We start from the raw sequence: 25,068 nt of genomic DNA, 5'->3' as shown, positions 1-25,068 counted from the left end.
TTTGGTTTGGTTTTTATTGCTTTTTGTGTGCTGGTGCGTAGAGGGGACGTTAAATAGTATGCATACGTTATCTCATTTAATTTCTATCAATAATCCTATGAAGTAGGTACAATTAGCCCTATTTACACAAAGGGAAATTGAGGTCCAAGGGTTATGTAACTTGCCCAAGGTCACACAGTGAGTGCCCCAGCAGAGTCAGATTCAGCCTTGTCTGAAAGCCCTCCTTAACCAACATGCCATGCTGTAAGATTCAGGTCTTTGAAGAGAAATCAAAGTGAGGGAGCCCCTCGGGGTCCTTTGTCTCAAGGCCTGTCCTACTGTACTGTGAGAGGAAGGAGAGAGGTGCTAAAATTTTAACGGGATTGTTGAAGGTAAAGATGTCCGTGTATGCTAGACCAGAATTCAGCCACCAGAGGGTAGCATAGCCACAAATTTATGGGAATTTGGGGAAAGGAGATGTGAGGTCCACTTCACCCTTTTCTCCCAGCACAAGGACTATTCTTACTAACTTGGGCTCCTGCCTAGCAGTGCCTGCATCCCCTCAAAATATCTCTGCTCCACACACCAATCTGATTTCTTGATAATTCTGTACCTCAGGGACTTCTTCCCAGAATGTATCAATGAAGATGGACTGATGGGGAGGGAGGAAGAGACCTGATGGGCAAAGGACCACCTGGTATTTCCAAGGATGATAGCTATAGCATAAGGAGGCACTGGGAATTCTCAAGGAAGGAAATCCTGCACTTCCCCTCGGAGGGGAGGGATGGGAGTGGCATCAGCCAAACTGCAGGGACCAGATCTGAGATTTCTTACAGTATAGTGAGGAGGGGAAGTGGGCTGAGTATCATGGTGTCATGGGTGTGTCTAGTGCCTGTATCTTCGAGTCTCAGCGTGGCAAGGTCTCCTGAGGATGCACAATATAAGAAAGGAATTCTTTGCTCTCAGAAAGGCCAAAGATGTAATCTAGCCCCAGCCTCTCTGTCCCTGAACTGTAATCCTCAGGCTCTGGTCTGTTTCCCCTTCCAAATCCCCCATCCCCTCCAAAGCATGTCTGCCTCCCATCTTCGAGATTTGAGTGACCCAGAGGGACATGAGAGTGGGAGTGTAGGAGGCTTGAGCCCTATCCTTATCTGTGTCGCTGGAGATGGAAAAGAGGCCCTGGAAAGGGAACAGAGCAGCTGGGGGTGCAGGGAGGGGGAGGGGGCTCAGGAGAGGCAGCTGGCAGGCGGCAAGCTGATCTGGGGGTCTCAAGTTTCTTGACATCAATTAGAGCAGCCGGCCTGGGCTCATTAGTAGCCTGGGGTGCAGGGCTCATCAATAATGAATTCACCCCCCATACTAACCCCCCCCCCAGCTGCCTGCAAGGTCACCCCGCCCTCCAGCCAGCTGCCTCCCCTTGGTAAGCTAAGCAACCCCTCTTCTGAGACCTCCCTAACTCAGAGTCCCTGGGGCAAGTGTTAGAGGTAGACAAGGCTGAAGGCAAAGGCGTCACTATCACAGATCAGCCATGGCCTGATGCGGACTCTTGTTTGTTTGGAGTCCACCCAGGAAGAGAAAGAATCGGAAGAGGCAAGGAGTATATGTGGGGGTGGGTAACAAGATCTGGGGAGAAGCAGGCTTTGTGATGCTAGGGTTGGATGGCATGGTGGTAGATCGAATCTGGAGCAAGAGGTCCTCCTGTGTTGGGCTCGGAGACTCCATAGTCTCCACCAAGGCCAGACTTGGGCAACAAGGCCACTGAGATCACTGGTCTCTAGATCAGAACGAGACCAAGGCATTGGCACCTCCAGCATTCTTTTGCCCTTGAGCTGGAGCATCTTTGCAGCTGCAGAAACAGATCTTTTCTTCAAACGATCAGTGGGTGAAGTCAAGAGACTGCTGAGGCCCAGAAACAGGAACTTGAACTTCCTGTACCTTCATTAGCCAGCTTGTCCCAACTTCCATGCAGAACCCAGGAATCCCAGTCCCCAGTCCCTTCCTCTTCCTAGACTATTCCAAGATTCCACTCCTGCCACGCTTCCACTGACCTCTTCCTTCCTGCTGCCACCCTCCCTAAATCCTAAGTGTTCTAGTTCCCAGGCACACCTCCTTTCCCTCTGATTGGGGTTGGCCTGATGCTGGCTGCTTGGCATTCTGGGAAGTCTCCCTGCCACCCTCCCTCTTGGGGCAGGTACAGACAGGTCCAGGCTACAGCAGCTGCGCGTTCCCCAGATACCTTACAGACTCGCAGACTCCAGCCTTGTGCTTGCGTCCCAGTTGCCTGTCTCCAGCCAAGTCCTTTTGTTGGTCCTTAGAATACATCCAGCGTCCTGTACTCTTCCTCCCCATCCCCCCAACCCCCGACATTCTCCCCAGCTCATACATTCTGTCCTATCCTCCATCCTCCCCTCCACCTTACCAAATACCTCCCACCAGCCCTCTTCAATCCCATTTCGCCTTAGTGGGGAGTGCACTGGGTTCAGGCCCTGGATAGAGACTCCTGTCCGCACCCCAATCCTGGTTATCTCTACAAGGTTGAGCCTCAGTTCTGAATTTTCTGTTATCTTCTGGCTGCCCTAATGATCTCAGTTGCAAGGTTCCATGTCCACCTCTTTGGGTCCATTGATTGCAATGTCTTCACTCAGATCTTCCCTACGGACCTAGGCATTCGGACCTCAGCCATAGATCAACCTGGCATCCATCTTCAACCCTACATTTCACCTGAGACCCAGCCCCCAGGCATCCCGCTCCAAAATGAGAGAAACAAACTAGAACGCAAACGTTTTCTGCGTGCACCACCCCCACCCTGGCTCTCACTCAGCCCATCACTTTGGAGAGAACCCAGGCCCCATTGCTCCCCAGAGTACTTAGGCCTCCCCCACCCCACATCAGCCCATGACCAGACTTCCCGCCCTCAGACTCAGCCCTTCCCAGGAACCCCAGCATCTCAGTTTCCAGCTTCCTCCATCACCTCGCACCGTTTTCTAGATGTCTTGTTTCCCAGCCCTGGCAGGAAGGACAGCGTAAATCCAGGAGATCCAGGGACATCAAGTAGAAGAGAAAGCTGGAGGTGACGAGGAGTCGCCAGGACGCCCCCTTACGGAACCAGCCCCGGGTGCCCGGGTCCCCCCTCCTCCCGCCTTCACCTGCTGCGGGCTCCGCCCCCGCTCCGCCTAGGCCGGCCTCTGCTCCACCCCCGACTCCTCCCCCCGTACCCCCAGCCCGACCAGAACGGCCCCCGGGACAGAGCGACGCGGAACCCTGGGCTCCTGGGTCCCCAACATGATCCTCGGTGAGTGGGTTCTACGACCCCAGGCTCCAGGGTCCCTCAATAGGTAACCACCCCCAACCTCCTGGCACCGCGGTGACTGCTGCCGCCCGTCAGCGACCGGTTTCCCCTCCCCCTTCATCTGGCTCCACATTTGGGGTCCCCTCTTCCCCAAGCTGCAGCTCCTCCCGGTAATCTAGGGAGTGGTAGAGGGGCAGGCAGAGCCCAGTGAGACCCCCGCCCCATAATGAGGACATTGCGTATTCATGAGACTCATGAATATTATATGACAGTCTACGAGAGGCTGGGGGAGGGGTCTGGTCCTGGCCTGGTGGAGTTGAGGGAAAGGTTCTGACCCGTCTCCCCCCCACCCCCAGCTCCTTCCCCCACCCTTAGCTCTGACTCTCTGACATCCTTCTGGGTCCAGGATAAGAGGGAAAGGAGGAAGTGGGGGGCGGGCCGGGGGAGAAGATGGTGGGTGTAGCTTAGAGGTGTGTGTGGTGGGAGGTGGGAACCTGAATGCTGGAGATAAGGGGGCTGGGGAGAAGAAAGGGTGGAAAACTGTCCATCCCAGGGCCCCTGCGGTTCGGATCCTGTCTCCGCAGCCATCCTGCCCAAACACGCCGGGACCTGCCCCTCTCTCTCCCTGCTCTGGCTGCCTGGGCCCTTCCCGGCTTCCTTCTTCTTCCTTCTTTCCCCACCCCCATCCCCACCCTCATCCCCACCCCTGCCTTGGGTGGGGGGCACCAGAGGAGGAAGGGGGAAGGGAACTCCCGCAGGGCTCTGACAGCCCTTCAGCCACAGCCACCCCATCCTCATGACCTACATCGGATGGGAGCCCCAGGGTGGGGGAGGAGAGGGACAGATGAGCTGTGTGCTGGACTCCTCATCAGCTGGGCTCCAGGCTCCTACCTCCAAATAGTCCGCAGGCCTGTTCTGTCCTCTGACCTCTGAACTCTACCCTGGCTAGGTTGGTTCCTGGGCCCTGTTTATGTTGGGAGCCCCCGCCCAACCAGGCTCAGACACCTGTGGTCTCCCCGCCCCCCAGGGACACCTGGCTCCATGCTGGTGCCCCAGGGCTTGCCTGGCTCTTTCCTGCCTCAGCCCTCTGCTGTTTGCCTCTTTGGCTCTTTTGCTTTGCTTCTTTCATTTGACCCCTGCTGACTTTCCACGAACTGTCTTTCTCCCGTCTTCGAGCCTTCCTCCATCTTTTTCTCATCCCCTCCTGTATTTCCTCATTCTCATCACTTTACATCTGACCTTCCCCCCGGCACTCCATCATATCTTCTAAATGAATGAGGGAAGGGAGGCATGACTGACTGGTTGCCTGCCTTTGCCTGCCTCCTTCTCAAGGGTATCTCTAGCAGGGAAGAGACTCTCACCCATCTACAAAGTCTACCCTAGAGTGACCCTCACCAACACACCTTGGACCAGGTCCCTGGAGCACAGGCTCCACATTCCTCCAACCTGTGCAATCCCTATTTGCTGGCCCCACCCTGGGCGCAGGCCCCATCCTCGCTCCGGGCCCCAGAGGCAGCCTCATGCTTGTCCAGAATAGGCCAGTAGGAGCCTCATGACCCCTGCTCAGCAGGCCCTAAAGAGGAGCCTAGGGACCTGCTCCAGCCCGACAAACATCCCACCGCAGGAAGAATGCCTGGATCCATCAACGGGACCCTCACCATATCTCCCTGGAGAACACTGTAATTAACTCCCTCCTGTACCCAGCCCACAGAGGGCAGGAAGCCTTTGAGGAAAGGAGAGACAGAGGAAACTGCCAGCCTGGGTTTAGACCCCACCCTCAGGGCCCATACTAAGGTTTTCAGGTTATTAGAGCTGAGCTCTATTGAGTCCCATGTGCATAATGGCCCTGCCCAGCAGGTGAGGCCCAACCTGTCTGCTCAAGAACTAGACTGTGGGCACAGGTTTAAGGGTGGTGGTTCTGGGCTCAGATTCCCTGGACCAGGTCTTTCTTACTGTCCTCTCCAACTGGGCCCCAAGGGTGGTAAAGGGGGAGAGCCCTTTTCTGTCAGATTGTGAAGATGTCCCAGGAGTTTTTCCTCCCTTCCCTTCCTGGCCACCTCCTCCCTTTGGCCCTGTCCCCACCCACATCTACCCCCAGGGGTTGTTAGGAATGATGTTTTGAGTAGTTGTTCCTAATCACCCCCTGCTTGCTTTCATCTTTGACTTCAAAGCCTTTCCAGCCCTCAGACTGCCTCTTGCCAAGATGGGGGAAATTAAGGCAGAAGGGGACATTTACATGGAATTTGGTCAAGAAGGCAAGACCCAGGGGTTGATTCAAGGCTGTCTCCTCAACCCCCAATATTGGTCATTTCTTGAGAGGGAGAAGAGGCCAAAAGGCCTGAAGGTAAAAAGAGATGGATTAGAGATGAGATTCCAGTCCCGATTCCAATCCAATTTCTCCCTTGGCCCCAGAGTCTAATTCCCATTTTAACCCGGGTCTGATCTCCGTGCTTTTCACCACCGTGGGCTCTAACACAACTTGTAACCCTAATCCTGATGCCTCTCTCTAATCTGAATTTCATGCTGGCCCATTCTCCAGATCAACACTAACTCACAGCCCTACCCTAACATCTTTCGTGGCTCCTGTTCCTACCCAGACTGGGCCACTCCCTGAGCCAGCTCACAGCAGACACTCCCATTCTTTATCACAAGGGCTTGAAGCCCCAGACCCAACCTAAAATAGCCAAGAGGCTGAGACTCTGACCAGGCCAGAATTTCTGGGAAAGAGAGGAAGGAAAAGTGGGATGAAAGGAGTCAGCTGTGGCCTGGTGCTGGAGGGGAAACCTGAGCAGGATCAAAGTGCCTAGGGCTCAGTGGGGTACAGAAATGGACAGACGGACATCCAACCAAGGGTCTGAGTTCACCCCTCTAAAGTTCATTGGGAACTGTCTTTAATAAAGGATTTGGCAGCTCCCCACAGAGCTGGGTGGGGCTCTATCTGTTGAAAGTAATTACTCTAATGAGCTACCTACCCTCTGGAGTGGCCTGCCCCAGCCAGGCCCCAGCTCCTCCCTGCTCTGCCTGACAAACGTGTGAGGCACTTGCACTCATGCACTCCAGTTTGCTCTCCACCCCCTCCTCCAAACCCACCTGAAGCCCTCACCTAGCCAAATGTCAGAAGCTCTGGATTTCCTACCTCATTTCCTGCTTTCCCAGACCTTACTATAGTCCTCCTTTTCCCCCTCTCATTGTTAGTCTACCCAGAAATGTGTAGTGCTTGAAAGCCCTGTCTCTGGAGCCAGACAGACAGGTTCAAATCCCTCACTAGCTGTGTGATCTTAGTCAAGTAACTCTCCTTCTCTGAGTTGATTGTCATCACCTATAAAATGAAGATTAATTTATTTAGCAAACATTTATTGAGCTCCCTTTGGCGTGCCAGCACTGTACATGGATTCGTTCAATCCTCTCAACAACTCCATGAGGCAGGTACTGTTGTTCTCATTTGACAAATGACAAATGAGACTGAGAGTCCGAGAAACTAAGTAGTAGTCACCCAGCTAGTGAGCAGTGGTGCCGTTCACATTGAGACGATGTAAAGTGCCTGGAATATAGTAAGCCCTCAAAAAGTGGCAACTATTACTATTCTCAGAAAGGGGTAGGTAGGTAACTGAGGCTCGGGCTACCCGAAACCAAGAGCCCTGCTTCTGCTCGCTCATCCTATAAGCTGCTATCTGCCCCTCTCCCCACCTGAGCTCTCAAAGTGGAATGGACCCAGGAATCTGAGGAAACAAGTGAATCTCCAGTTGCCCACCTAGCTTCCCTTACTTCATCCTCATTTCACCCCTTCCTCCCACTTCCTCTTCCCTCCCTCTGCCCTCCCCCCATCCTTCCAGGGCTCACATCAGTGGAAAAGATGAGCTGCTGCCAGTCGAAACTAAGTGACTGCTCCCTGTTTTCCTCCAGTCCCAGGAAATGCATGAAACTTGCTCTTCCTTTCCGATCCTGGAACAAGATGGAAGCCTGCGCTCAGATCTCTGCTTCACAGTTAGACTAGAGCCCTTTGGGTTTATGCAGGGGAGAAAGAATTTGCTACAGAGTGTAACAGATCTTGATTTAAATCCCAGCTCTGATACTTATAAGCTGTGTGACATCAGTCAAGTTATTCAACTTCTCTGAACCTCAGTCTCCTCACATGTCAAATAGAAAAAATAATGTTAGCCACCCCATAGAATCGGCACTACCTCAGAGGTTAAATGTGATAATATTCAGAATTCATTACCTGGCACGTACCAGCTCCTCAATACATTGCCTTTTCTGGAACTTGGTTCTCTCCTCTGAGGTGGGTGTTTGAGAGACGGGGGGGCCTAGATAATCTAGAGCCCCAGAAAGGGTCAAGGAACTGAGTTCTCTGGCGCTCTGGGGCGGAGCAAGTGCCAGCCCCAAACCAGCTGCTAAAGGTGGCTGCTGGGTGCCGGGGACTCTGGGAGCGCTCAGGTTTCTCTCACCATTCCTGATGCCACCCGGGGCTCATTAAGGCTGCCCTGGTCTTGTGTGCCAGGCAGGAGGGGGGTGGGGCACAGACAGGAGAAGCCATGAGGGGACAGACCAGGAAGGGATGATGGTCGAACTGCCCCATCCGTCTGTCAGTCCCTCTCTGGTCTCTCCCTGCCTTGCTCTCTCTGTTCTGTCATTTGGTCTTTCTACCCTAGTCTCCTGTTCTGTGTCCAGCTTTTCGGCAGTATCTGTTTTTTTCCTTTCATTTCACTCTCTTCCATCTCTCCATTGTTCTCTATCCTTTTCTCTCTGTGTCTATGTCCCCTTTTCAGTCACTTATTCCTGCTTCTGTCAGTCTTTCACATTCTCTCTCATTCACGCTTGTCTGTCTGTTTCTCTCTCTCTCTCTCTCTCTCTCTCTCTCTCTCTCTCTTTCTCTTTCTCTCTCTCCCCCCTCCCCCTCCTTTTCTCCCTCCTCTCCCCCTACCCCATCCCAGCTCTGAGGGAATGGACACAGGGTATACAGACCCTCAGATGCCCAAGGGCCAAGCCAAGCATCCTGCCTTTCCTTCAACCCTTTGATATCTGGAGCCCAATCTCTCCGCACCCTTGATACCCCCCACCCCCCTCCCCACCCCCCCACCTCCCCACCCCACCTCAGGCACGCTGACCACCCAGTCCTAGCAGTGAGTGGAAGAGAGATACCCCTCCAGACCTTTCTGGACCAGCTCCCTGCCCCCAGCTGTGCCTGAGCCCTCCCCACCCCCTCCCTCTAGCCTCTGATTCCCCTAATCCCTGTTCCCCCGCCCTCCCCTCTGCCCCACTTTTGAAGGACTCTGATTGGCTGATTCTACTGACTGGACTGGGGGGGTGCTAGCAAGGGAGGGGGCAGGGGGCAGAACCAAGAGAAGGGGACGCTGTCAGGCCCAGGCCCCTGGGGGGCCAGGGCCAGGCCACTGCCTGGGGGCAGCAGGCACCAGAAACTAAAGGTATGAAAAGGGGCAGTCTCTATGGAGGGAGCAGGAAAGGATCTGGGGGGCCCTCTGCCCCAGTAAGGTCAAAGGAGGACAGGGCCAAGCTTGCAGGCTCCTGGGTTTGCCTTTGTTCCTGGGAACCCCTGTTGCTGGCAGGAGCTTGGAGCAGTGGAGGGCAGCCAGAGTTCCCCGAGTGGTGGACAGGGAGGTCACAGAAGGGAGTTGGGCCAACCGAAGCCCAGAGGGGTCCTGAGAGCCTTTGGGCCACCTTTGGAGCCTGGTGGGGTTCCTCCTGTGACTCTGCGGGGAGGAGAAGAAGGTTGGGAGGGGATAGTGGCGTGGCTGGCCTGGACTTTCATTTCCCCTTTGGGTCAGACCCAGGCATTCCCCTCCCAGAGGCCCGGTCCTGGTTCCTCCTGCTGAGCTGGAGCTCAACACTCCCTGTTATAGAAAGGAGCATGGGGGAGACAGGAAGGTTGGGAGAAGGGGCCTTGATAAAGGCCTCAGGCAGTCCACCTCCCAGAGCGAACGCCGCTCACCTACTACCCACACCCAGAGATGTGGATTAAGAACAGTTGATTAAGAATTATGATTGGGACAAAATCAAAACTCTTTGGGGAGCCTGAAAGATTCAGTAGCCCTCCTCCAAATCTAGGCCTCAGTATTCCCCTCTGGTCAGTGGGATTAATCACCCACCTGACTCTGTTCTCCCTGGGGTGAAACCTAGCTATTGGGATTGCCTGGGCGGGAAGCAAAACCAAAAGAAGGGAGTGGCCAGGGACTCAGCGTTCCCAAGTACTGCTGTTGGCCTGCAGAGGTCTGTGCTCTTCCTAGGTCTGTAAAATGCCTAAAGGTCTTACTGGAGGGAGGCTGGAGAAAGGGGAAGTGAAAACCACCCAGAAGGGAAGGACTGGCCTGCACCCTCCCCCAGACCCACAGGGCTCCGTGCTCCATTGCTCCGGAGCCAATAAGCAGGGGAAGTGTGTGTGCTTGGGGCGTTGGGGAGGGAAGGAGGAGTCACGCTTCTGAATGTGGGGGCCCCAGCTGGGGAGTAGGACTGATGGGCTTGGGTGGTGCTCCTGAACTTCAATTTTCCTGCCCCACATCATGTTTTCTCTGCCTTTCAGGCAGCCTGAGCCGGGCAGGGCCCCTCCCTCTGCTACGGCAGCCCCCAATCATGCAGCCCCCACTGGACCTCAAGCAAATCCTGCCTTTCCCACTGGAGCCGGCCCCCACCCTGGGCCTCTTCAGCAACTACAGCACTGTGAGTAGCAGCCTGCATCTTCCCCACCCTTCTGTGACCCCAGCTCTTTCTCAGGCCCATCCTTGCCCTCTTCTCCTTGTATCTAATTCCTTATCTCATCTTAGAAACCCATCTCCCTTACTTCTAGTCAATTACAAGTATTGTTGGCGATCTGGTGTACTGTGGACAACAATAACAATAATAGCTAATATTTGCTGAGGTCTTGCTATGGGCTAGACACTGCTAGGTGTTTTCTATGAATCATCTCATCTAGTCTACCATCTAAAGAAGCAACCAGACCTAAATTGGTGATAGTGAGTACAGGGAGGGGGGAGGGATGATAGGATATCCAGAAATATAGTGATAGCAAGAAAGAGGGCATAAGCAGGGGTGTAAGCATGCCTGTTTGTAAGTTCCAGCTCTCTGCCGTTCACAGTTGGGTGGGTAGGGTCAGTGGGGTAGGGCTTGGAGGGCTGGTAAAGTTGTCTAGACTTAATACAATATGAAATGGAGAGCTATTATCCATTCTTGAGCAGAAGAGCAACTTGGTAAAAGCAGTGTTCGATGAAGGTGAGTGGGGCAGCTGGATGGAAGGGAGCAGAGGCTGGAGGAGGGTAGCCAATTAAAAGGCTGTTCCAATCATGTGGGCCTACAGGGAAGCCTGGGTGCCAGACTGGGCCAGTGGTGGTGACAGTGGCAGTGTGAATGGAGAGGAAGGAAGATGGGTGAGGTGTTTCCAAGGAAATATTGACAGACCCTGGAGACCAGCTCATGTTTGGGGGTTGGGGAGAAGAGAGAGGATGAGTCAAGAAAGACTTCAGGCTTCAGGCCTCTGTGATTGGGAGGAAAAAGTCACCTTGACGGGGCAGAGGGCTGGAGGAGGAAGCTGACCTGGGGTGAAGCTGCTGAACTCCCTGTAGGACGTGGTGAGTTGATGTACCACTGGGATATTGAGCCAAGTATGTCTAACAGAAGTTGGAATTTGGGGCCTGGAGACTGGGCTGGAGCTAAAGGCTTGGAGGAAGTCAGCCTTATTCGACTCATAACTCCATCGAACCATATTCAGCTACAAACATGTACTGAGCATCAACTATGCGCCAGGCGCTGCAGTAGATGTTTCTATGCATGAGCTCATGTAATCTTCACCACAACCCAAAAAGGTCAACATTATTATTCCTGCTTGATAAATGGGAAGACAGGAGCTAAGGCTCAGAAAGTTTGAGTAATTTATCTAAGTGGACACAGCCTGTGCCTAAGCTATGATTTGAACCCATAGTCTCTGACTCCAAATAGGGTTCTCTTCATACCATAGCTGCTTCCTCCGAATCCCTCCCAAAGAATCCAAACCAACATTTGCATTTCACTTTGAAGTTTACAAAGTGATTTTCATACTTCAATCTTTACAGCAACCCTATGAGGTAGCTGTGATTTTCCCCTGGTTTTACAGGTGAGAAAATTGAGTACTGACTATAAGCAAGGCACTGTTCTAGATCCGATGGAGACATGAGGGTGAATACGATCTAGTCCAATCTTGAAGGAGCTTATATTCAAGGGAGAAATATATATACGTATGCAGTGATCTGCAAAGCAAAGTAGAGGAAGAGTTAATAAAATTGTGACAGAGACACTAACAATGATTGAAGTGAACAAAAAATATATATATTTTGAGCACCTACTATGTGCCATGCATTGTACCTGGTGTCAAGGACCCAAGACTCAGTCCATGCCTTTGGGGAGTTCACGGTTTAGTAGGAAACATAACAAGTTCACAATTACCCTATAGTGTGAGAAGAGATGTGTCAGAGGCATTTAGCTTGTATGGGAGTCCCAGAGGGTGTCAAGAAAGACTTGCTGGATGTGGTGGTCCCGATGGCAAGAGAGAGAGGAGAGGAAAAAGGGGTTGAACCTGCCACAGACGACATGATTTGGGCTTTGAAGAATTAGTAGCAGCATTCTAAAAGGAGCCTTAGAGAACATTCCAGACTGAAGCAAATAGCATGAACAAGAGGTAGGAAAGAGCACTTGAGAAAGTGCAATTGATTGAGTGTAACTGGAACAGAAGGTGCTGGGACTACTTTGCTCCCATGTAAATAACTGATTTACATTTACCCTTTGGTCTCCCATCATTTCCCCCATTTTATAGATAAGGAAACCATGACCCAGAGAAGTTAACTGATTTGCCCAAGGTCACAAAGCTACTTTGTCCTCACAGGGATAATCCAGGGTTCCTGACTCCCCCAAGGTTCATGGCTCCACTGCTTCTAGTGAAGAGGAGCTATCTAAAGCCATGAGTGTGGATAAGCTTGGAGAGTGCAGCAGCGTGTTGAGCAGCACCAACTTTGGCATCTGTCAGGATAGGAACTGACCTCCTAAAAGTACTGGCTGTGTGACCTTAGGCGACTTACTTAATCACTCTGAACCTCAATTTTACCAGTTGTTAAATAAGATAGTAATAGTACCAACTCACAAAGTTGTGAGAATCATATTGCAAAATCATACTGCCTAGCACAAAGTAAAATGTTCAATCAGTGTTAGTTGTTATGATTATTTATGTTATTGCTATTATTTTAACTTAAGGGTGGATGAGAGAGAGAAAGGTAGTATGGCCAAGGCCTCAGCCTTGGGGAATAAGCAGAATTAGACGATGGGGACCCGGGAGGAAACTGCAGCAAAGGAGGGGGAGGAGAGGGGACAGAACCCGGTTCCTGTGGAGTTGGAGAAGCCAAGCGAGAGTGTGGCGGGCTGCATCAATAGTGTCAAATTCTGCAGGGGAAAGAGGACTGCAGAAAAGCTGCAGACAGGCCTTTGGCAGTACTGTGCAGCAGTTAAGAACATGGCTTTGGAGTCAGGCTGCCCAGATTTAAATTCAAATCCCAGTTCAGCCACTTCCTAGCTTATGACCTTGGGCAAATTATTTAACCTCAGTTCTCTCATCTATAAAATGAAGATAATAATAGTACTTCGAATAGTGGTTTGAAGATTAAATTAGATAATCCATGCAAAGAGTTCAGTACAGAGGCTGGCACATTCCAAGGGCTCAACCAACATTAGGTGGTGGTGGTGGTATTATTTATGGCATAGTCTCTCCCTCCCTGCACTAACGCCTCCAGATCTCTCTCCTAATTGGGCAGTTCCTACCCCTTACACCCCTCCCTGCATTATGTGTCCTTCTGCCCTTGGACATGCCTCACTGTCTCCCAAAGACAGCCTCTCTCTATATCCAGGCCCCTGCTTCACTTACCTCTCTGCCCTAGATGGAATGGGAGGGGATGAGGTCCAGAGAGGAGACAGGGAATCTTAGGACGGGTCTAGAGAGGATGAGAGAGAGGGCTGCTCTGCCCTCCTGCCTCTCGTGCCCCAGTGCTGCCCCCATTGGACCGCCAGAGGGCAGCAAGTGCACGAGCATAAATTCTTAGGGAGCCGCTTCTCCAGCAGGTGGCGGGCGAGAGGAGGAGGTGGGGATGGTTGGAACGATGTCCCCAGTCTGAGGTCGGTTCTACCCTAGGCTCCAAACGTTCAGAGGAATCACTAAAAGAGCAGTGCCTGACACCTGCGTACCTGGGCTCGGTTTCCCATCCCTAGTGGAGGAAGTGACAGGTCAAAGGGCCCGTGTCCAGAAGAAGCAGGGGAATGATGGTCTGGTGACTAGGAAGAGAGGCTGTCAGTAGAGCACAGAGGGTCAGGGAGGAAGGGATGAAAGAAAGGAGAAATGTCCGATGTAGAGAAACAGGGTTGCCCCTGAAATGTAGAGAAACAGGGTCGTCCATAGTATAGGTGGGGACACTAGACCCAGCAAGGGTTCCTAGTGAAGGAGAACTGAAGTCATCTGGTCAATGCCCCATCACCAGGCCGAGGTGGCCCCTCGCCAGGATTAGGTCTTCCCTGGAATGAGTGCCTGGACATGGACATCCCCTCCTTTCCTCTTTTCTCCCTAGCCCACTTCATCCCCTCTTAGACTCTCTATCCCCGCCCCCTCCCTCTGCCCGCCCTCGGCCCCGCCTCCGGGGCGGGTCCGGTCCCGGCCGGTGCCGCCTCCCCTTCTCCGGGCTGGCCGGGCCGCACAGCCCCAAGCCACCCGGGCAACAAGAGCCGCGTCCCTGGCCTGCCCGGCCCGGCCAGGCTAGGGTCCCCCGCCCGGGACCGCCACCCGGGCCATGGAGCCGCGGCCCCCCGGGTCCCGCAGGGTAAGCCACCCGGCCCCTCCTCTCTCCCTGGCTCCCGCCGCTGCCGCAGCGCCCCCCACCCCCACTCCATCTCCGCCCGCCCCTGCGGGGCTAGCTACCTCTCCCTTCGTCTTGTCTTCGGGTTACCCGGCCCATCCCCCACAACCGGCACGGCCCCAACCAATCTCTGGATCCCAACTGGCGCCCCCAGACTGCTGCTACTATACTGGGTACCCCGGTCTCTGCTTCTCAGATCCTTGGAGTCCCCCAAGTCTTCAGGCTTCCAGTCAGGTCCTACACCTACCCTCCAATTACCGAGCCGCTCAGATCCCTCTTAACCAGCCTTGACCCCGTCCCAGCCACTCTCCTTCCCAGTGTCCCTCCCCCACCAGCTTCCACCTGCTCTTTGGACACCCCTTGCTCCCTCTCTTTCCTATTTCTATCCATCCTATCTTTCAGGTCTTCCCATCCTGAAGATTCCACCCCTTTCCCACTTCACCTTTATTTGGGGGGATGGGGAAATGGGGTGGTCAAACAAGGGGCAGCAGGTGCCATCAGATAAAGGGCAATGGAAGGAAATATAATCATAGCCCCCCCTCCTGTTCCTGATCTGGTTTCCCCCCTCCCCTCCCCCTTGCCCTTCCTAATTCATTTTGCCCCAGCTTCAGGGAGCAATTCCCCTTCCTGTCTGCTGTTGGAGGGCAGGTGGGAGGGGATCGTTTTGTGGACTTTTCCAGGCAGTGTCTAGGCCAAACTCCTAGGGAAGGGGCTCTGGAGTGGAATGGGCTCTGGGAGATGCTGGCCTCCTCCCCTCCCCAGAGAGCCCTCATCTAGGTCACCAGGGCCTCTTGACCTTGGCCTGAAGCAGCACTTCAGTGGCTCACATTCCACCTGCGCAGGGATTGGGCCCAGGAGCCCTCATCTTCGGCCTGGTGTTTCCTCAGTTCCTGGAGCAGAGGGTGGCAAGGACCAACCTGACTGGGTTGCTTCCCTCTTCCCTGCCCACTCCCACCCCCGGTTGGTATTTATGGACTTAAACCTGAGGAGGGGGTTGGTTGTACAAGAGAAAAGGTTCTAACTCTGGAGAAAGGACTCAAGTGGAATAAGGACCATTCTCAGGGGGCGGATGTTGGGATGGTCAGCCCACAGGCCGTCCTCGGGGCACTGGGTCCTCAGCCACTCGGGGGAGCAGATGGGGTGATGGGGTGGGACACAGACAGAACCAAGGGCCTCTGTCTCCCCCCTTCATCCCACTCTTGTCTCCCTACTGTCTGAATCTACTTAAGTTTCCTGGCCCAGATTGGGTTTCTGTTTGGGCTGAATTCCATTCCCCACCCAGCATGTGAGGAAGCCCAGGGGCTGAGGAGAACCGTGGGACAGAGTTGGGGGTCTCTGGATAGGAAGGACTGCTACCTGGAGACTAGGAGCTGAGAACAGTCATCTATCTCCTTTTTCTGATTAAAGCCTGTCTCCAACTTGGTCTGTTTTTCTTTCTGCCAAACACATCATACATTCACACAAGAAAACACACAGCTGAAGATTACACAACCTGACCCTTCAGTGTCGGCAGAACCCCCGACACACAGCCCATGACACTCCTTCACACCCCCCCCATGCAGAGATTGATCACAGCCTGCCGACACACGCAGACACACCCGTTTCTTCCCCTGTTTGGCTTTTCTTTGAATAGTCCTAGACTTCCAGAAGGTGAAAAGCGAGCCCCTGAGAGGGGCTGCTTCCAGGCAAGGACAGGGCAAGACATTGACACTTGTCAGTCAGACCAGTTATGTGGACCTGGTCATGGTTCCTGCCTCTGCCACAACCAAATGGGGCAGCCCCTTTCACAGGGATGCTAAAGCTTCTTTCCTGACATTACCCCCGACCAGCCAGTGAGACTACTGGGGAGAGCAGAGGGGCACCAGGCTGTGTGGTTTTTCCAGACTTGAACCACCCTCCTCCCCCTGGTTCATGTTCCTGTCTCTCACCAGTGTCTCACTGGGAACCATGAAGTCCTGGGCACAGGGGGGACTCCGCTGAGGAGCTAAGGACCCCCAAGTTCCCGACAACTATGTTTTTACTTGATCCTTCTACCTAGAAGATAAGGTTTCAGCTCTAATTTGGTTCCATTTTTATGAGAGGTCCAAGAGGCGCGTGCAACCCTGTTCAGCCTTAGCTGCATTCCAGTCTTGCCTCTCCCTGACTGCCTTCGGGGCCAGAAGGGAGGAGGACTGCACAGTGAGGCAGTGCTTATGCTTCTAGGCCCCTGGCTTCATCCCCTGACAGCAGAAGGCCTCCGACAGAAACTCCCATCCTCTCCCTTCCTTGTGTGAACTCTTGGCAAGAGAATGCAAAGCTATCTGCTGACCTAGGGTGGGGGCAGAGACTATTCCTAATCCCACCAAGCCCCATAGCCCTGCCCCTGGGAGCTCTGGGTCAGAAGCCCTATGATCTGGGAGATAAGAGTTCAGAAGATCTCTAGGCTGCCTCCAGCCAGCCCAGCTTCTTAGGTTCCCCCACTTATGCCCCATCATTTGCTAGAGCCACCTACTCTCTCCTGAGTGCTTTTACTTCCTCTAGAAGCTATTGCCTTACAGAGGTCCAAGGAATGAGTGTGTGAAGGTAACCTTGGGCCCAAAGATGGGAAAGTGGGAAATAGGTCTCCTGGGACCAGAAGTTTGGCATAGTGGACAGTCTTGCTCAAGAGGGGAGGATAAAAAAGGCCTTAGCTGAAGGCTCTAGGATGTGGGGTGCTTTGAGACTTCCTGTCAGTGGGCCTCAGGAAGATCAGCCTGGCTGTAGGAGACAGGTCAAGGTGACAGTTGGATCTCCGTGGTATGATAAACCGAGAGGTTCAAGTTCCAGCTCTGCTGTGAACTCATGGTGTGACCTTAGGCAAACCACTTCTACTTTTTGTCAAATGGGAGCGCTGGGCCAGCCAATCCCTCAGGTCCATTGTAGTGCTGTGAAGATTGGGCTGCGGGGGAATGAGGGATGACAGGCTCCGAGTGAGGGACAGGGAAGAGGCTCTGGGGAGTTTCGTTCAACCCAGCTGCTGCCACTGGGGGGATGATGGACATGAGTTTATGCTGGGGCTCCGGGCTCACCCCAGCCTGCCTCCACAGATGGACCCTGTGCAGAAGGCTGTGCTCTCTCACACTTTTGGGGGACCCTTGCTCAAGACCAAGCGGCCCATCATTTCCTGTAATGTCTGTCAGATCCGCTTCAATTCTCAGGTAAGAAGCCCAGCCACTCTCCCACCCAGTGAGTGGAGCAAGGGCAGCCAGGGGTGTCTTGGGAGAGGACAGAGGCTGGGAACTCTGGGGGAGAGGCAGGGATTCGGGGGATCTCGGGGAGAGCAGGGAATAGGGTACCACAGGAGGGGCAGGGGATACTAGAAGGCACTTGAGAAGCATAAGAGATGGCTGTGTGTTTCCACATGAGGTAGTCCAGTCCACTAAGGATGATCCCTCCCTCCCTTGGGACTCAGCACCCCTGGCTCAGAACTTCTTGGAACATAGGTGGCCATAAGTGTCTGGGTGGGAGTGTGGCCTCTGGCCTATTGGTCCTTGGGTGCCGGGCTGAGTTAGGTCATTGGGTCCCCTCCAGAGCCTGTGCCCTACTTGGCCTCTGCTAAACTCCTCCCCTGGCCCCCCCACTTCCCTCTAACCCCCTGGCTTCCTCCTCCCTCCAAGTCACACATAAGGCCTGGCCCCCACTTCCTCCCATGGGGCTTTCCCATGGGGAGAAGCCACACAAAACTCAGAACCTAGGTGTCTGGCCTCCCAGATTTCTTCCCTCCAAGGCTCCCTTGGGACTTCTGTTTGGGTCTAGAGGGGGCTTTGTGAGGTGCAGTTTCCAAGAGCATCCGGAGAAAAACAGCAGAACCTCATTCTGCTGAGTAGGGGAAAATAAAGAATGTTCTGTTTTTCTCCCCAGTCCACACATGTACACACCATGCTGCCAGGCTTTGCGCACCACCGCGCCATCCTTGGACTGTCAGTCTTCTTTTTCTGCCTATCCACACCTTTTATTTCTATTCTATTCCTGTCCTGGTGACTTTGTGGTTCTAGGATTGTATGTTCTTAGCAGGGGGGTGCACATGGTGAGGGATGGAGCCAAGAGCAACCCAGCTTTAGGCCTCCCCTTCACCTCAGCCATAGGCATCCCATTTCCCAACCCTGGCTCCACTCACTGGTGGAGGGTAGAAGTGGGAAGGGTGGGGCCGGGGGGGCCAATAGCAGGCAGCCCTCCCCTCTTTTTTCCTTCCCCTCCCCTCCCCAACCAAGCAGTTCTGTTTTGACAGCTGTCTCTGCTGCTGTCTCTGTCTCCAGAGCTGGGCGTGGGGCCAGGGTCCTCCAGGGTGTCTGCAGAAGTTTCAGGAAAAATGAAACCCAGGGGGGAGTAGTCAGTGCAGATCCCAGGCCTCAGAGCTCCTGGGACTCCCAGACTGAGGGTGCAAGCAGGAAAGCCTGGATCCCGGGGCCAGGGGACACAGGACCAGAGCCTAAGAGGGTGCTAACTTGCTGGATTGCTAGGCCCCTCCCATTTAGGATTCTGGAGGTGTGGGATCCTTCTCCCTCACCTCAGGATTAGCTGGGAAGCCTGAATCAGCAACCAGGCCCTCCCTGGGTGTGGCAGTGGGGTGGAGCCTGGGCGAGGTAGGGATCCAGGTTCCCAGTGGCTCAAACTTGAGAGGCTATTCCGAGCCTCAAGAATAAGCAAGGCTCCTCGGTGTGCGGCTTTACCTCTCACTGGTGTAGGGAGAGATTCACTGCAGCCTGCTGAGACCGCCTCAGGGCCTAAAGGAATTCTGTGGGGAGAAGGGTCAGATGAAAAGTGATCTCAGTTTCCATTTTCTTCTCCATCCCTAAAGAGCCAGGCTGAGGCGCACTACAAGGGTAATCGCCATGCCCGAAGAGTCAAAGGCATTGAGGCTGCCAAGACCCGAGGCAGGGAGCCTGGCATCCGGGAACCGGGAGACCCAGCTCCCCCGGGCAGCACCCCTCCAAATGGGGATGGTGTAGCCCCCCATCCAGGTGTGTCTGACTCCTCCACATTCTTCGACTGATCTGGTCTCTTCTGTTCTTCCCCACTTCCCAGAATTCTCCTCTGCTTTCATTCTTCTCTTCCTCAGCCCCCATCTCACCCCCACCCCCAGCCAAGGTGAGGCCTGGAGCTAGGCACAGACATGAAAATTTCCATCCTGTCACACCACCACCACCACCCCAGCTCCTCTCAACAGAGTCCCTCCTGTCTGTCCTCCCCACCGCCCAGTGACTCAGTGAGGGGCTAGGGTGAGGCCACCTGGCAAACTTCCTCAAGAAAAAGAAAACCATCAAATCCAGGGAGAGGCTCCTTCATCTTGGGAAGAGTGACAGAGGAAAGTCAGGATGCCTGAGGCCTGCCCACGGGAGCTCCCCTCAGGGAAGAGTCCAGGAAACCCAGGCAACTAACTCTCTGAATGATCTTGGGTAGATCCTTTTGACCTCTCTGGGCCAGAGTTTTCTTTCCTGGGAAATAGAGGAATGAGACTAAAATCTTAGCGGTCTCTTCCAGGTTTACAAAAGGCAACTCTGAAATTCTTTTTCTCTCATGGCTAGTGGCCATTTTCAACCATACTCCCAGCCCAGAAACTGGAAAGAAGGAATATCAAGACAGTAAGATATGAGCCACCCGCATTGTGGAATTACCACATCATATGTCAGTCATGGCCAACTCCGAAGAGACCCAACACTCATTTCCTCTTTATCCTTGTCTGTCCTTCCTGTGCCACCCTAACCAGAATGTGAACCAAACATCTGCACCCCCAGCTTGGGAACCAGGCCCTACTCTCACACCACACACACACACACACAGACACCCTGCATCCCTCCAGGGCACAGAGCGGGTGAGCGGGTGAGATGAGTTCTAACTGTGCTCTGGCTGCTTCTTAGCCTCATCATCTTCGGTTCATTTGATAACCTCTCTTGTCAAATGGGATGATGGTGATGATGATGGTGGTGGAAGGTAGATAACATTTCTTGAATAGCACCATTCTAGATGTTTTATGCATATTAACCTCATTTAGTTCCTAGATCTCTCTAAGGAGATAATGGTACCTGCCCTGCTTTTGTAAGCTATGAAGTCCTGTCCAGACTGAGATGTGAGTATGCTGTCTGGATAGTATAGACAAGCAGGGGTCAGGAGGGCCCCTTCCACCAGCTCCCCACCCCCACCAGCAGCCTCCTCATGACCCGGATACTGGATCAGCTGCTGGAGCAAGAATGGGAGTACTAGAGTTTCCCCTGCACGGAGGCCAGAACCCAGCGCTGGGGCCTAGGGCCTGTGCATCTTTAATCGAGCCATGAATTATAGAGCAGCCTGCATCCCTGTCTCTTCCCTCTCCGGTTCTGCTGTTTCTGTTTCCCTTTTGCCATGTCTGTGTCTGTCTGTTCCGACCTCTCTTCACTCGCCCTGCCTCTGTCGCTTCCTAGAATTCTTTGGCATGTCTCCCTGAGGACTGGGCAGGACTCTGGGAAGGGGCTGGCTGGGCAGGAAGCCCAGGCCAGCTGGCAGGCCATTGAGGGGTGAATCCTTGTTCCATGCCTCTCCCCCAGCGAGGTTGGCTGCCAGCTTCACCCTGAAGGGGAGGCCGGTGGGGCTGGACCACTCAGCCATTCCCAGCTTATACAGAATGAGCCAGGCATTGCAATCTCACACCCAGCCTGCAGCAGCTGGACCACATCTGGCTCTGGCCCAGGGCATGAGAGCATGCATGTTGTCACAGGGTGGGGACTCCTGGGCTCTTGCCTTCCAGGAAGTAGGGGTGGGTCTCCTCCACATAAAGAATCTTCTCCAAAAGTCATCTGGGGTGACCCCCATGTTTCTCCCCCAACAACAGTTTCCATGGAGAATGGACTGGGTCCAGCCCCAGGATCCCCAGAGAAACAGCCTGGCTCCCCATCCTCTCCCAGCATTCTGGAGACTGGCCAGGGTGCCACCAAGGGTGAAGGGGGGACTCCAGCCCCAGCTTCCCTGCCTGGGGGTAGCAAGGAAGAGGAGGAAAAGGCCAAGCGGCTGCTTTATTGTGCTCTGTGCAAGGTGGCAGTGAACTCCCTGTCCCAGCTTGAGGCGCATAACAAAGGTATGGACTCCCCTCCTGGTCCCACCCTCCTCCCCTGTCCTTAGCCCACTCCTGTCCCTATATCCTAACTCCCCTGGCTTCTCAGATCCCTCAGCCTATCTCCCTCCCTAATCATCTCCCTCATTCCCTAGCCCTTACTTCCTCGGTCCCCCTCCCCATCTTACTTCTTTTACCTTGACTGTCCCCTGACCCACCCTGTGTTTGGCAGGGAGGGTCCCAAGCGGCCTGTGGGAAAACCCCACACTTGATGCCCTCCCGTATTGTAATTGGGAATGTGGGTATTTGAAGCCTAGTAGGCTTGGAGAATTTTTCCTCCACTCCTTATCTCCTGACCTCTGTGGGTTCCAGGTACTAAGCACAAGACAATTCTGGAGGCCCGAAGTGGGCTGGGCCCCATCAAAGCTTACCCTAGGCTGGGGCCTCCCACTCCAGGGGAACCAGAGGCCCCTGCCCAGGAGCGAACCTTCCACTGTGAGATCTGCAACGTCAAAGTCAACTCGGAGGTCCAACTGAAACAGGTGGGTCAAAGCCCTTCCCAGGAATTCTGGGGAGTTCCACCTGCTAAGTGGGGAGGGAGAACCGGGAGTTTGGACGAGGGCTCTCTTTCAGGGTCAGCCCTTGGTGCCACAGAAGGGGCGGGACCTATTGCTTGGGATCTGATTACCGGCCACATAGCCCTACCTCCTCCTGGCAATTGCTCTTTTCCTGGTGGCTCATAGCCTCCTACCTATTGGCTCCTGCAGCACATTTCCAGCCGGCGGCACCGAGATGGAGTGGCTGGGAAGCCCAACCCACTACTGAGCCGTCACAAGAAGCCTAGGGGCGCTGCGGAACTGGCGGTGAGGCCTGGGCGCTGGAGAATTCGGCGATGGGGTGACCGGAGCGGGGAGGAGAAGGGGACGTGGGCCGGCCCGGGGAGAGGTGAGGTTTGCAAGGCCAAAGAATGACTTCTCCCTCTTTCTTCCCGCGCCTCTCCCTGCTGCAGGGCACGCTGACTTTCTCCAAGGAGCTGCCCAAGTCCCTGGCCGGCGGCCTGCTCCCTAGCCCCCTGGCGGTGGCTGCGGTGATGGCAGCGGCAGCTGGCTCACCGCTGTCCCTGCGCCCGGCTCCAGCCGCACCTCTTCTCCAGGGGCCGCCGATCACCCACCCCCTGCTCCACCCGGCCCCCGGGCCCATCCGAACGGCGCACGGACCCATCCTTTTTTCCCCCTACTGACCTGAACCCTGAACCCCCTCCATTCAACGCCCCCACCTCCAGCCGGGACCCAGGCCTCCGGGCTCCCAGCCCGCCCCTCCTCCCGGCACTCCCTGAATGATCTCTCTCCTTCCCCCCCACCCCGAGGTACGGGGTTCCAGGAAAGGGGAGGGGTAGTGGGGGAGGGGGGCTTCAGAAGGGGGGGAATACCCCAGATCTCAGGGAACCCCGCCCCCTGCCCTTCTCTCTCCCTAGAAAAGGGGGGGCCGTCTCACCCCGAGCCCCCTTGGAGACACCCCCCAAAAGCCATGTCCATCCAGCCCTTCCCCCCCAAACCCAGCACAAAACGGGGTTCACAAGCCATGGTCGGGGTCCGGGGGGACAGAAATGGATTTTCTTGGCAATAAGCGGACTCTGGGACTCCGGCCCCCTACCCCCAAACTGAAGCGCTTCCGTGAACACCCCCATCCTCCACAGGGGGAGGGGAGCAGGCGGGATCCTTGGTCCCTCATAAGCACTTTGGTTTTACCGCCTGCAACCTCACTGTGCCCGTCCCGCTCCATGCCCCCGCCCCTGGTCTAGCCGGGCCCTTCGCAGGGGCAGCACTTGGGGGCATCTCTGGCACTTGGGTGGGACCAAGTAGATGCCCCTACAGACCCTTCCCTCGCCTTCATCCTCCCCAGTCCGGATTCCATTCTTTTCACCAGCACCCATCGCCCAAGGGGTACCGAGGGGGGCAAGGGGTGTCCAGTCCAAGCCCACCCCCTCCTCGCCTTCCGCAAAACTGTGAGCAAAAAGCAATAGAAGCCTCGCCCCCGCCCCTCCCCTTTCCGCAGGATTCGCAGAGTCTGTAGCCTCCCCTATCCCAGCTCCTAGACCTCATGGCTGTCCCCTCCTACCAGACACCACTGTACAACTCGGGCGGGGGCGTGACCTCCCCCTCCCCCGTGTTTTCCGTATCGTCAGCCCTTCCAGCCACCAACCCGGGATGGGGACCGGCCCCCACTGGCCTTCCCCTCCCAATCAACTCTTTCTGCTTGACGATGTAGCAACCCTGGCCCCCACCCACGTCTTACCCTTTTCCCGCTCCCTGACAATAAAGTCTGGATTCGTTGCCCTCCGTCTCCCAGACTCAGACTCTCATTTTTTATACGCTTTTTTTCGGAGCAAATTCCATCATGTATGTATTCCCTCATCATATATGAGCAATGTATCTGTATGGTGAGGGGGACCGGCACACAGGAAAGGGGGCCAGAAGAAGGAGGGGGTTAGGAAGGGGCAAGATCCGAAGCTTGAGCAAAGCGACCAGGGGCTCCTCATCCCACTCACCCCCACTCGTCCAGCGCCAGTGTAAACTTGGCCTTGGTGAATCATTCTGAGTCCAGGTCTCGGATTGCAGCCAAGGATGTTGAGAATTCTCCGCGACTCCACCAGGCGGCGCCAAGGACATGGAAAAGGAGACGCTAAGACTCCTGTAGTGTGTCTCTGATTCTAGGGCGACAGGTCTAGACCCAGTCTCAGACAAAGGAAAGAATCAAGGCTTTAGTGCCTCTGGTGGGAAACCCACGGCAGCGACACGCAAATCATGGGAAGAAGTGGGGATAGGGGCTGGGAATCAGAATTCTAGGCTCTGCTCCACCCCATATAGTGTCCTTGCCTTAGTTCTTCCCCTCTCCACCTGTTTCCCCACCTGCAAAACAAGCAGGTTTGGGTCTCTCTCTTAACAGTTCATTGAGATTTCATGTATCCAAGACCAAAAAACTGGGACCGTGCTACTTACAGACATGCTAGAATACTTTCTTATCTGGTCCCCTTAATGGTCTGTGAGACAGGAGAGCACACTCCTCTCTCAAATAAGGGGGGGGGGGGCAAGGGGCGGGAGGTCTCCTCTTTATCTCCAGAATTCAGTTCATCCATACACTCCCAAGAGAGCCAGTGACTCTGACCCCTCCCTCTAGCCATGCTGGGTGGCAAGAAAGTCAAACAAAAAAGGCCAGCCCAGAATCCGGAATCTCTATGGGGTCCTCCTGAGGTGCACCTTTGCTCACTTTCCCCTTTCTCCCCACTTCCCAGTTTTGCAGAAGAAAGGAGGAGGGAAGATGATGGCTGTTAAAGAGGACGGAGAGGGGACTAGGGGCCTCCTATGACAACTTCATAGTGTGTCACCTATGAAGTTGGTGGTAGGAGTTCACTGTGGGTTCAGAAATGGAACCCAACAAGGAGTTTTGAGTTTTCCCACCCCTCTACCCCCATCCATGTAGCTTTAAAAAAAAAAAAAAGCAGACACTGGAAATCCAGAAATCTGAGGGGCAAGACTGGACCTATAGGAGAATAGGTGGGGAAAAAGCAGGGGCTGGCCCACATGTAGGGAGAGAGACAGGGGCTGGAAAGAATTAAGATTAGAGGGGCTGGGATACTAGCATGCCCCCACAAGTACCTCAAATCTAGTCTAAAACTGAATTCATGATTTACCTCTTCCCTAAACTTGCTGTGCTCCCCACATTCCCTATCTTAATACCACCATCCACCTGGAAAACTGGGATTCATCCTAGTCTTCCCTCTTTCTAATCCCTCATCCAATGAGTCATTAAATAAATCCTGTTTGACCTCTTAACAACCTGTTATAGGTCCTTATCACTGTTCTTTATTCCCACAACCAGTGCCCTAA

The 25,068-nt window shown here is 54.3% G+C and overlaps 1 protein-coding gene across 5 annotated transcripts; it reads left to right on the top strand.

Moving 5' to 3' along the window:
* The first annotated feature begins 3,164 nt into the window (after positions 1–3,164).
* ZNF385A (zinc finger protein 385A) lies at positions 3,165–23,524 on the top strand. 5 transcript variants are annotated; one of them, XM_081060489.1, is made up of 8 exons: positions 3,165–3,271; positions 9,804–9,940; positions 17,205–17,315; positions 18,956–19,118; positions 20,963–21,205; positions 21,554–21,723; positions 21,949–22,044; positions 22,191–23,524. In XM_081060489.1, exons 1-8 carry the CDS (start codon positions 3,262–3,264, stop codon positions 22,419–22,421), a joined length of 1,161 nt encoding a protein of 386 aa, XP_080916615.1. In that variant the 5' UTR covers positions 3,165–3,261; the 3' UTR covers positions 22,422–23,524. The 5 variants fall into 5 exon arrangements, with proteins under 5 accessions (XP_080916615.1, XP_080916613.1, XP_080916612.1 ...); XM_081060487.1 differs by having other exon boundaries at positions 3,229–3,271; positions 9,808–9,940; XM_081060486.1 differs by having other exon boundaries at positions 3,239–3,314.
* The last annotated feature ends 1,544 nt before the right edge of the window (positions 23,525–25,068 follow it).

Source organism: Rhinolophus hipposideros (assembly GCF_964194185.1).
Source record: "Rhinolophus hipposideros genome assembly, chromosome: 9".
Taxonomy (NCBI): Eukaryota; Metazoa; Chordata; class Mammalia; order Chiroptera; family Rhinolophidae; genus Rhinolophus; species Rhinolophus hipposideros.
This window is presented reverse-complemented; position numbering and strand designations above follow the sequence as displayed.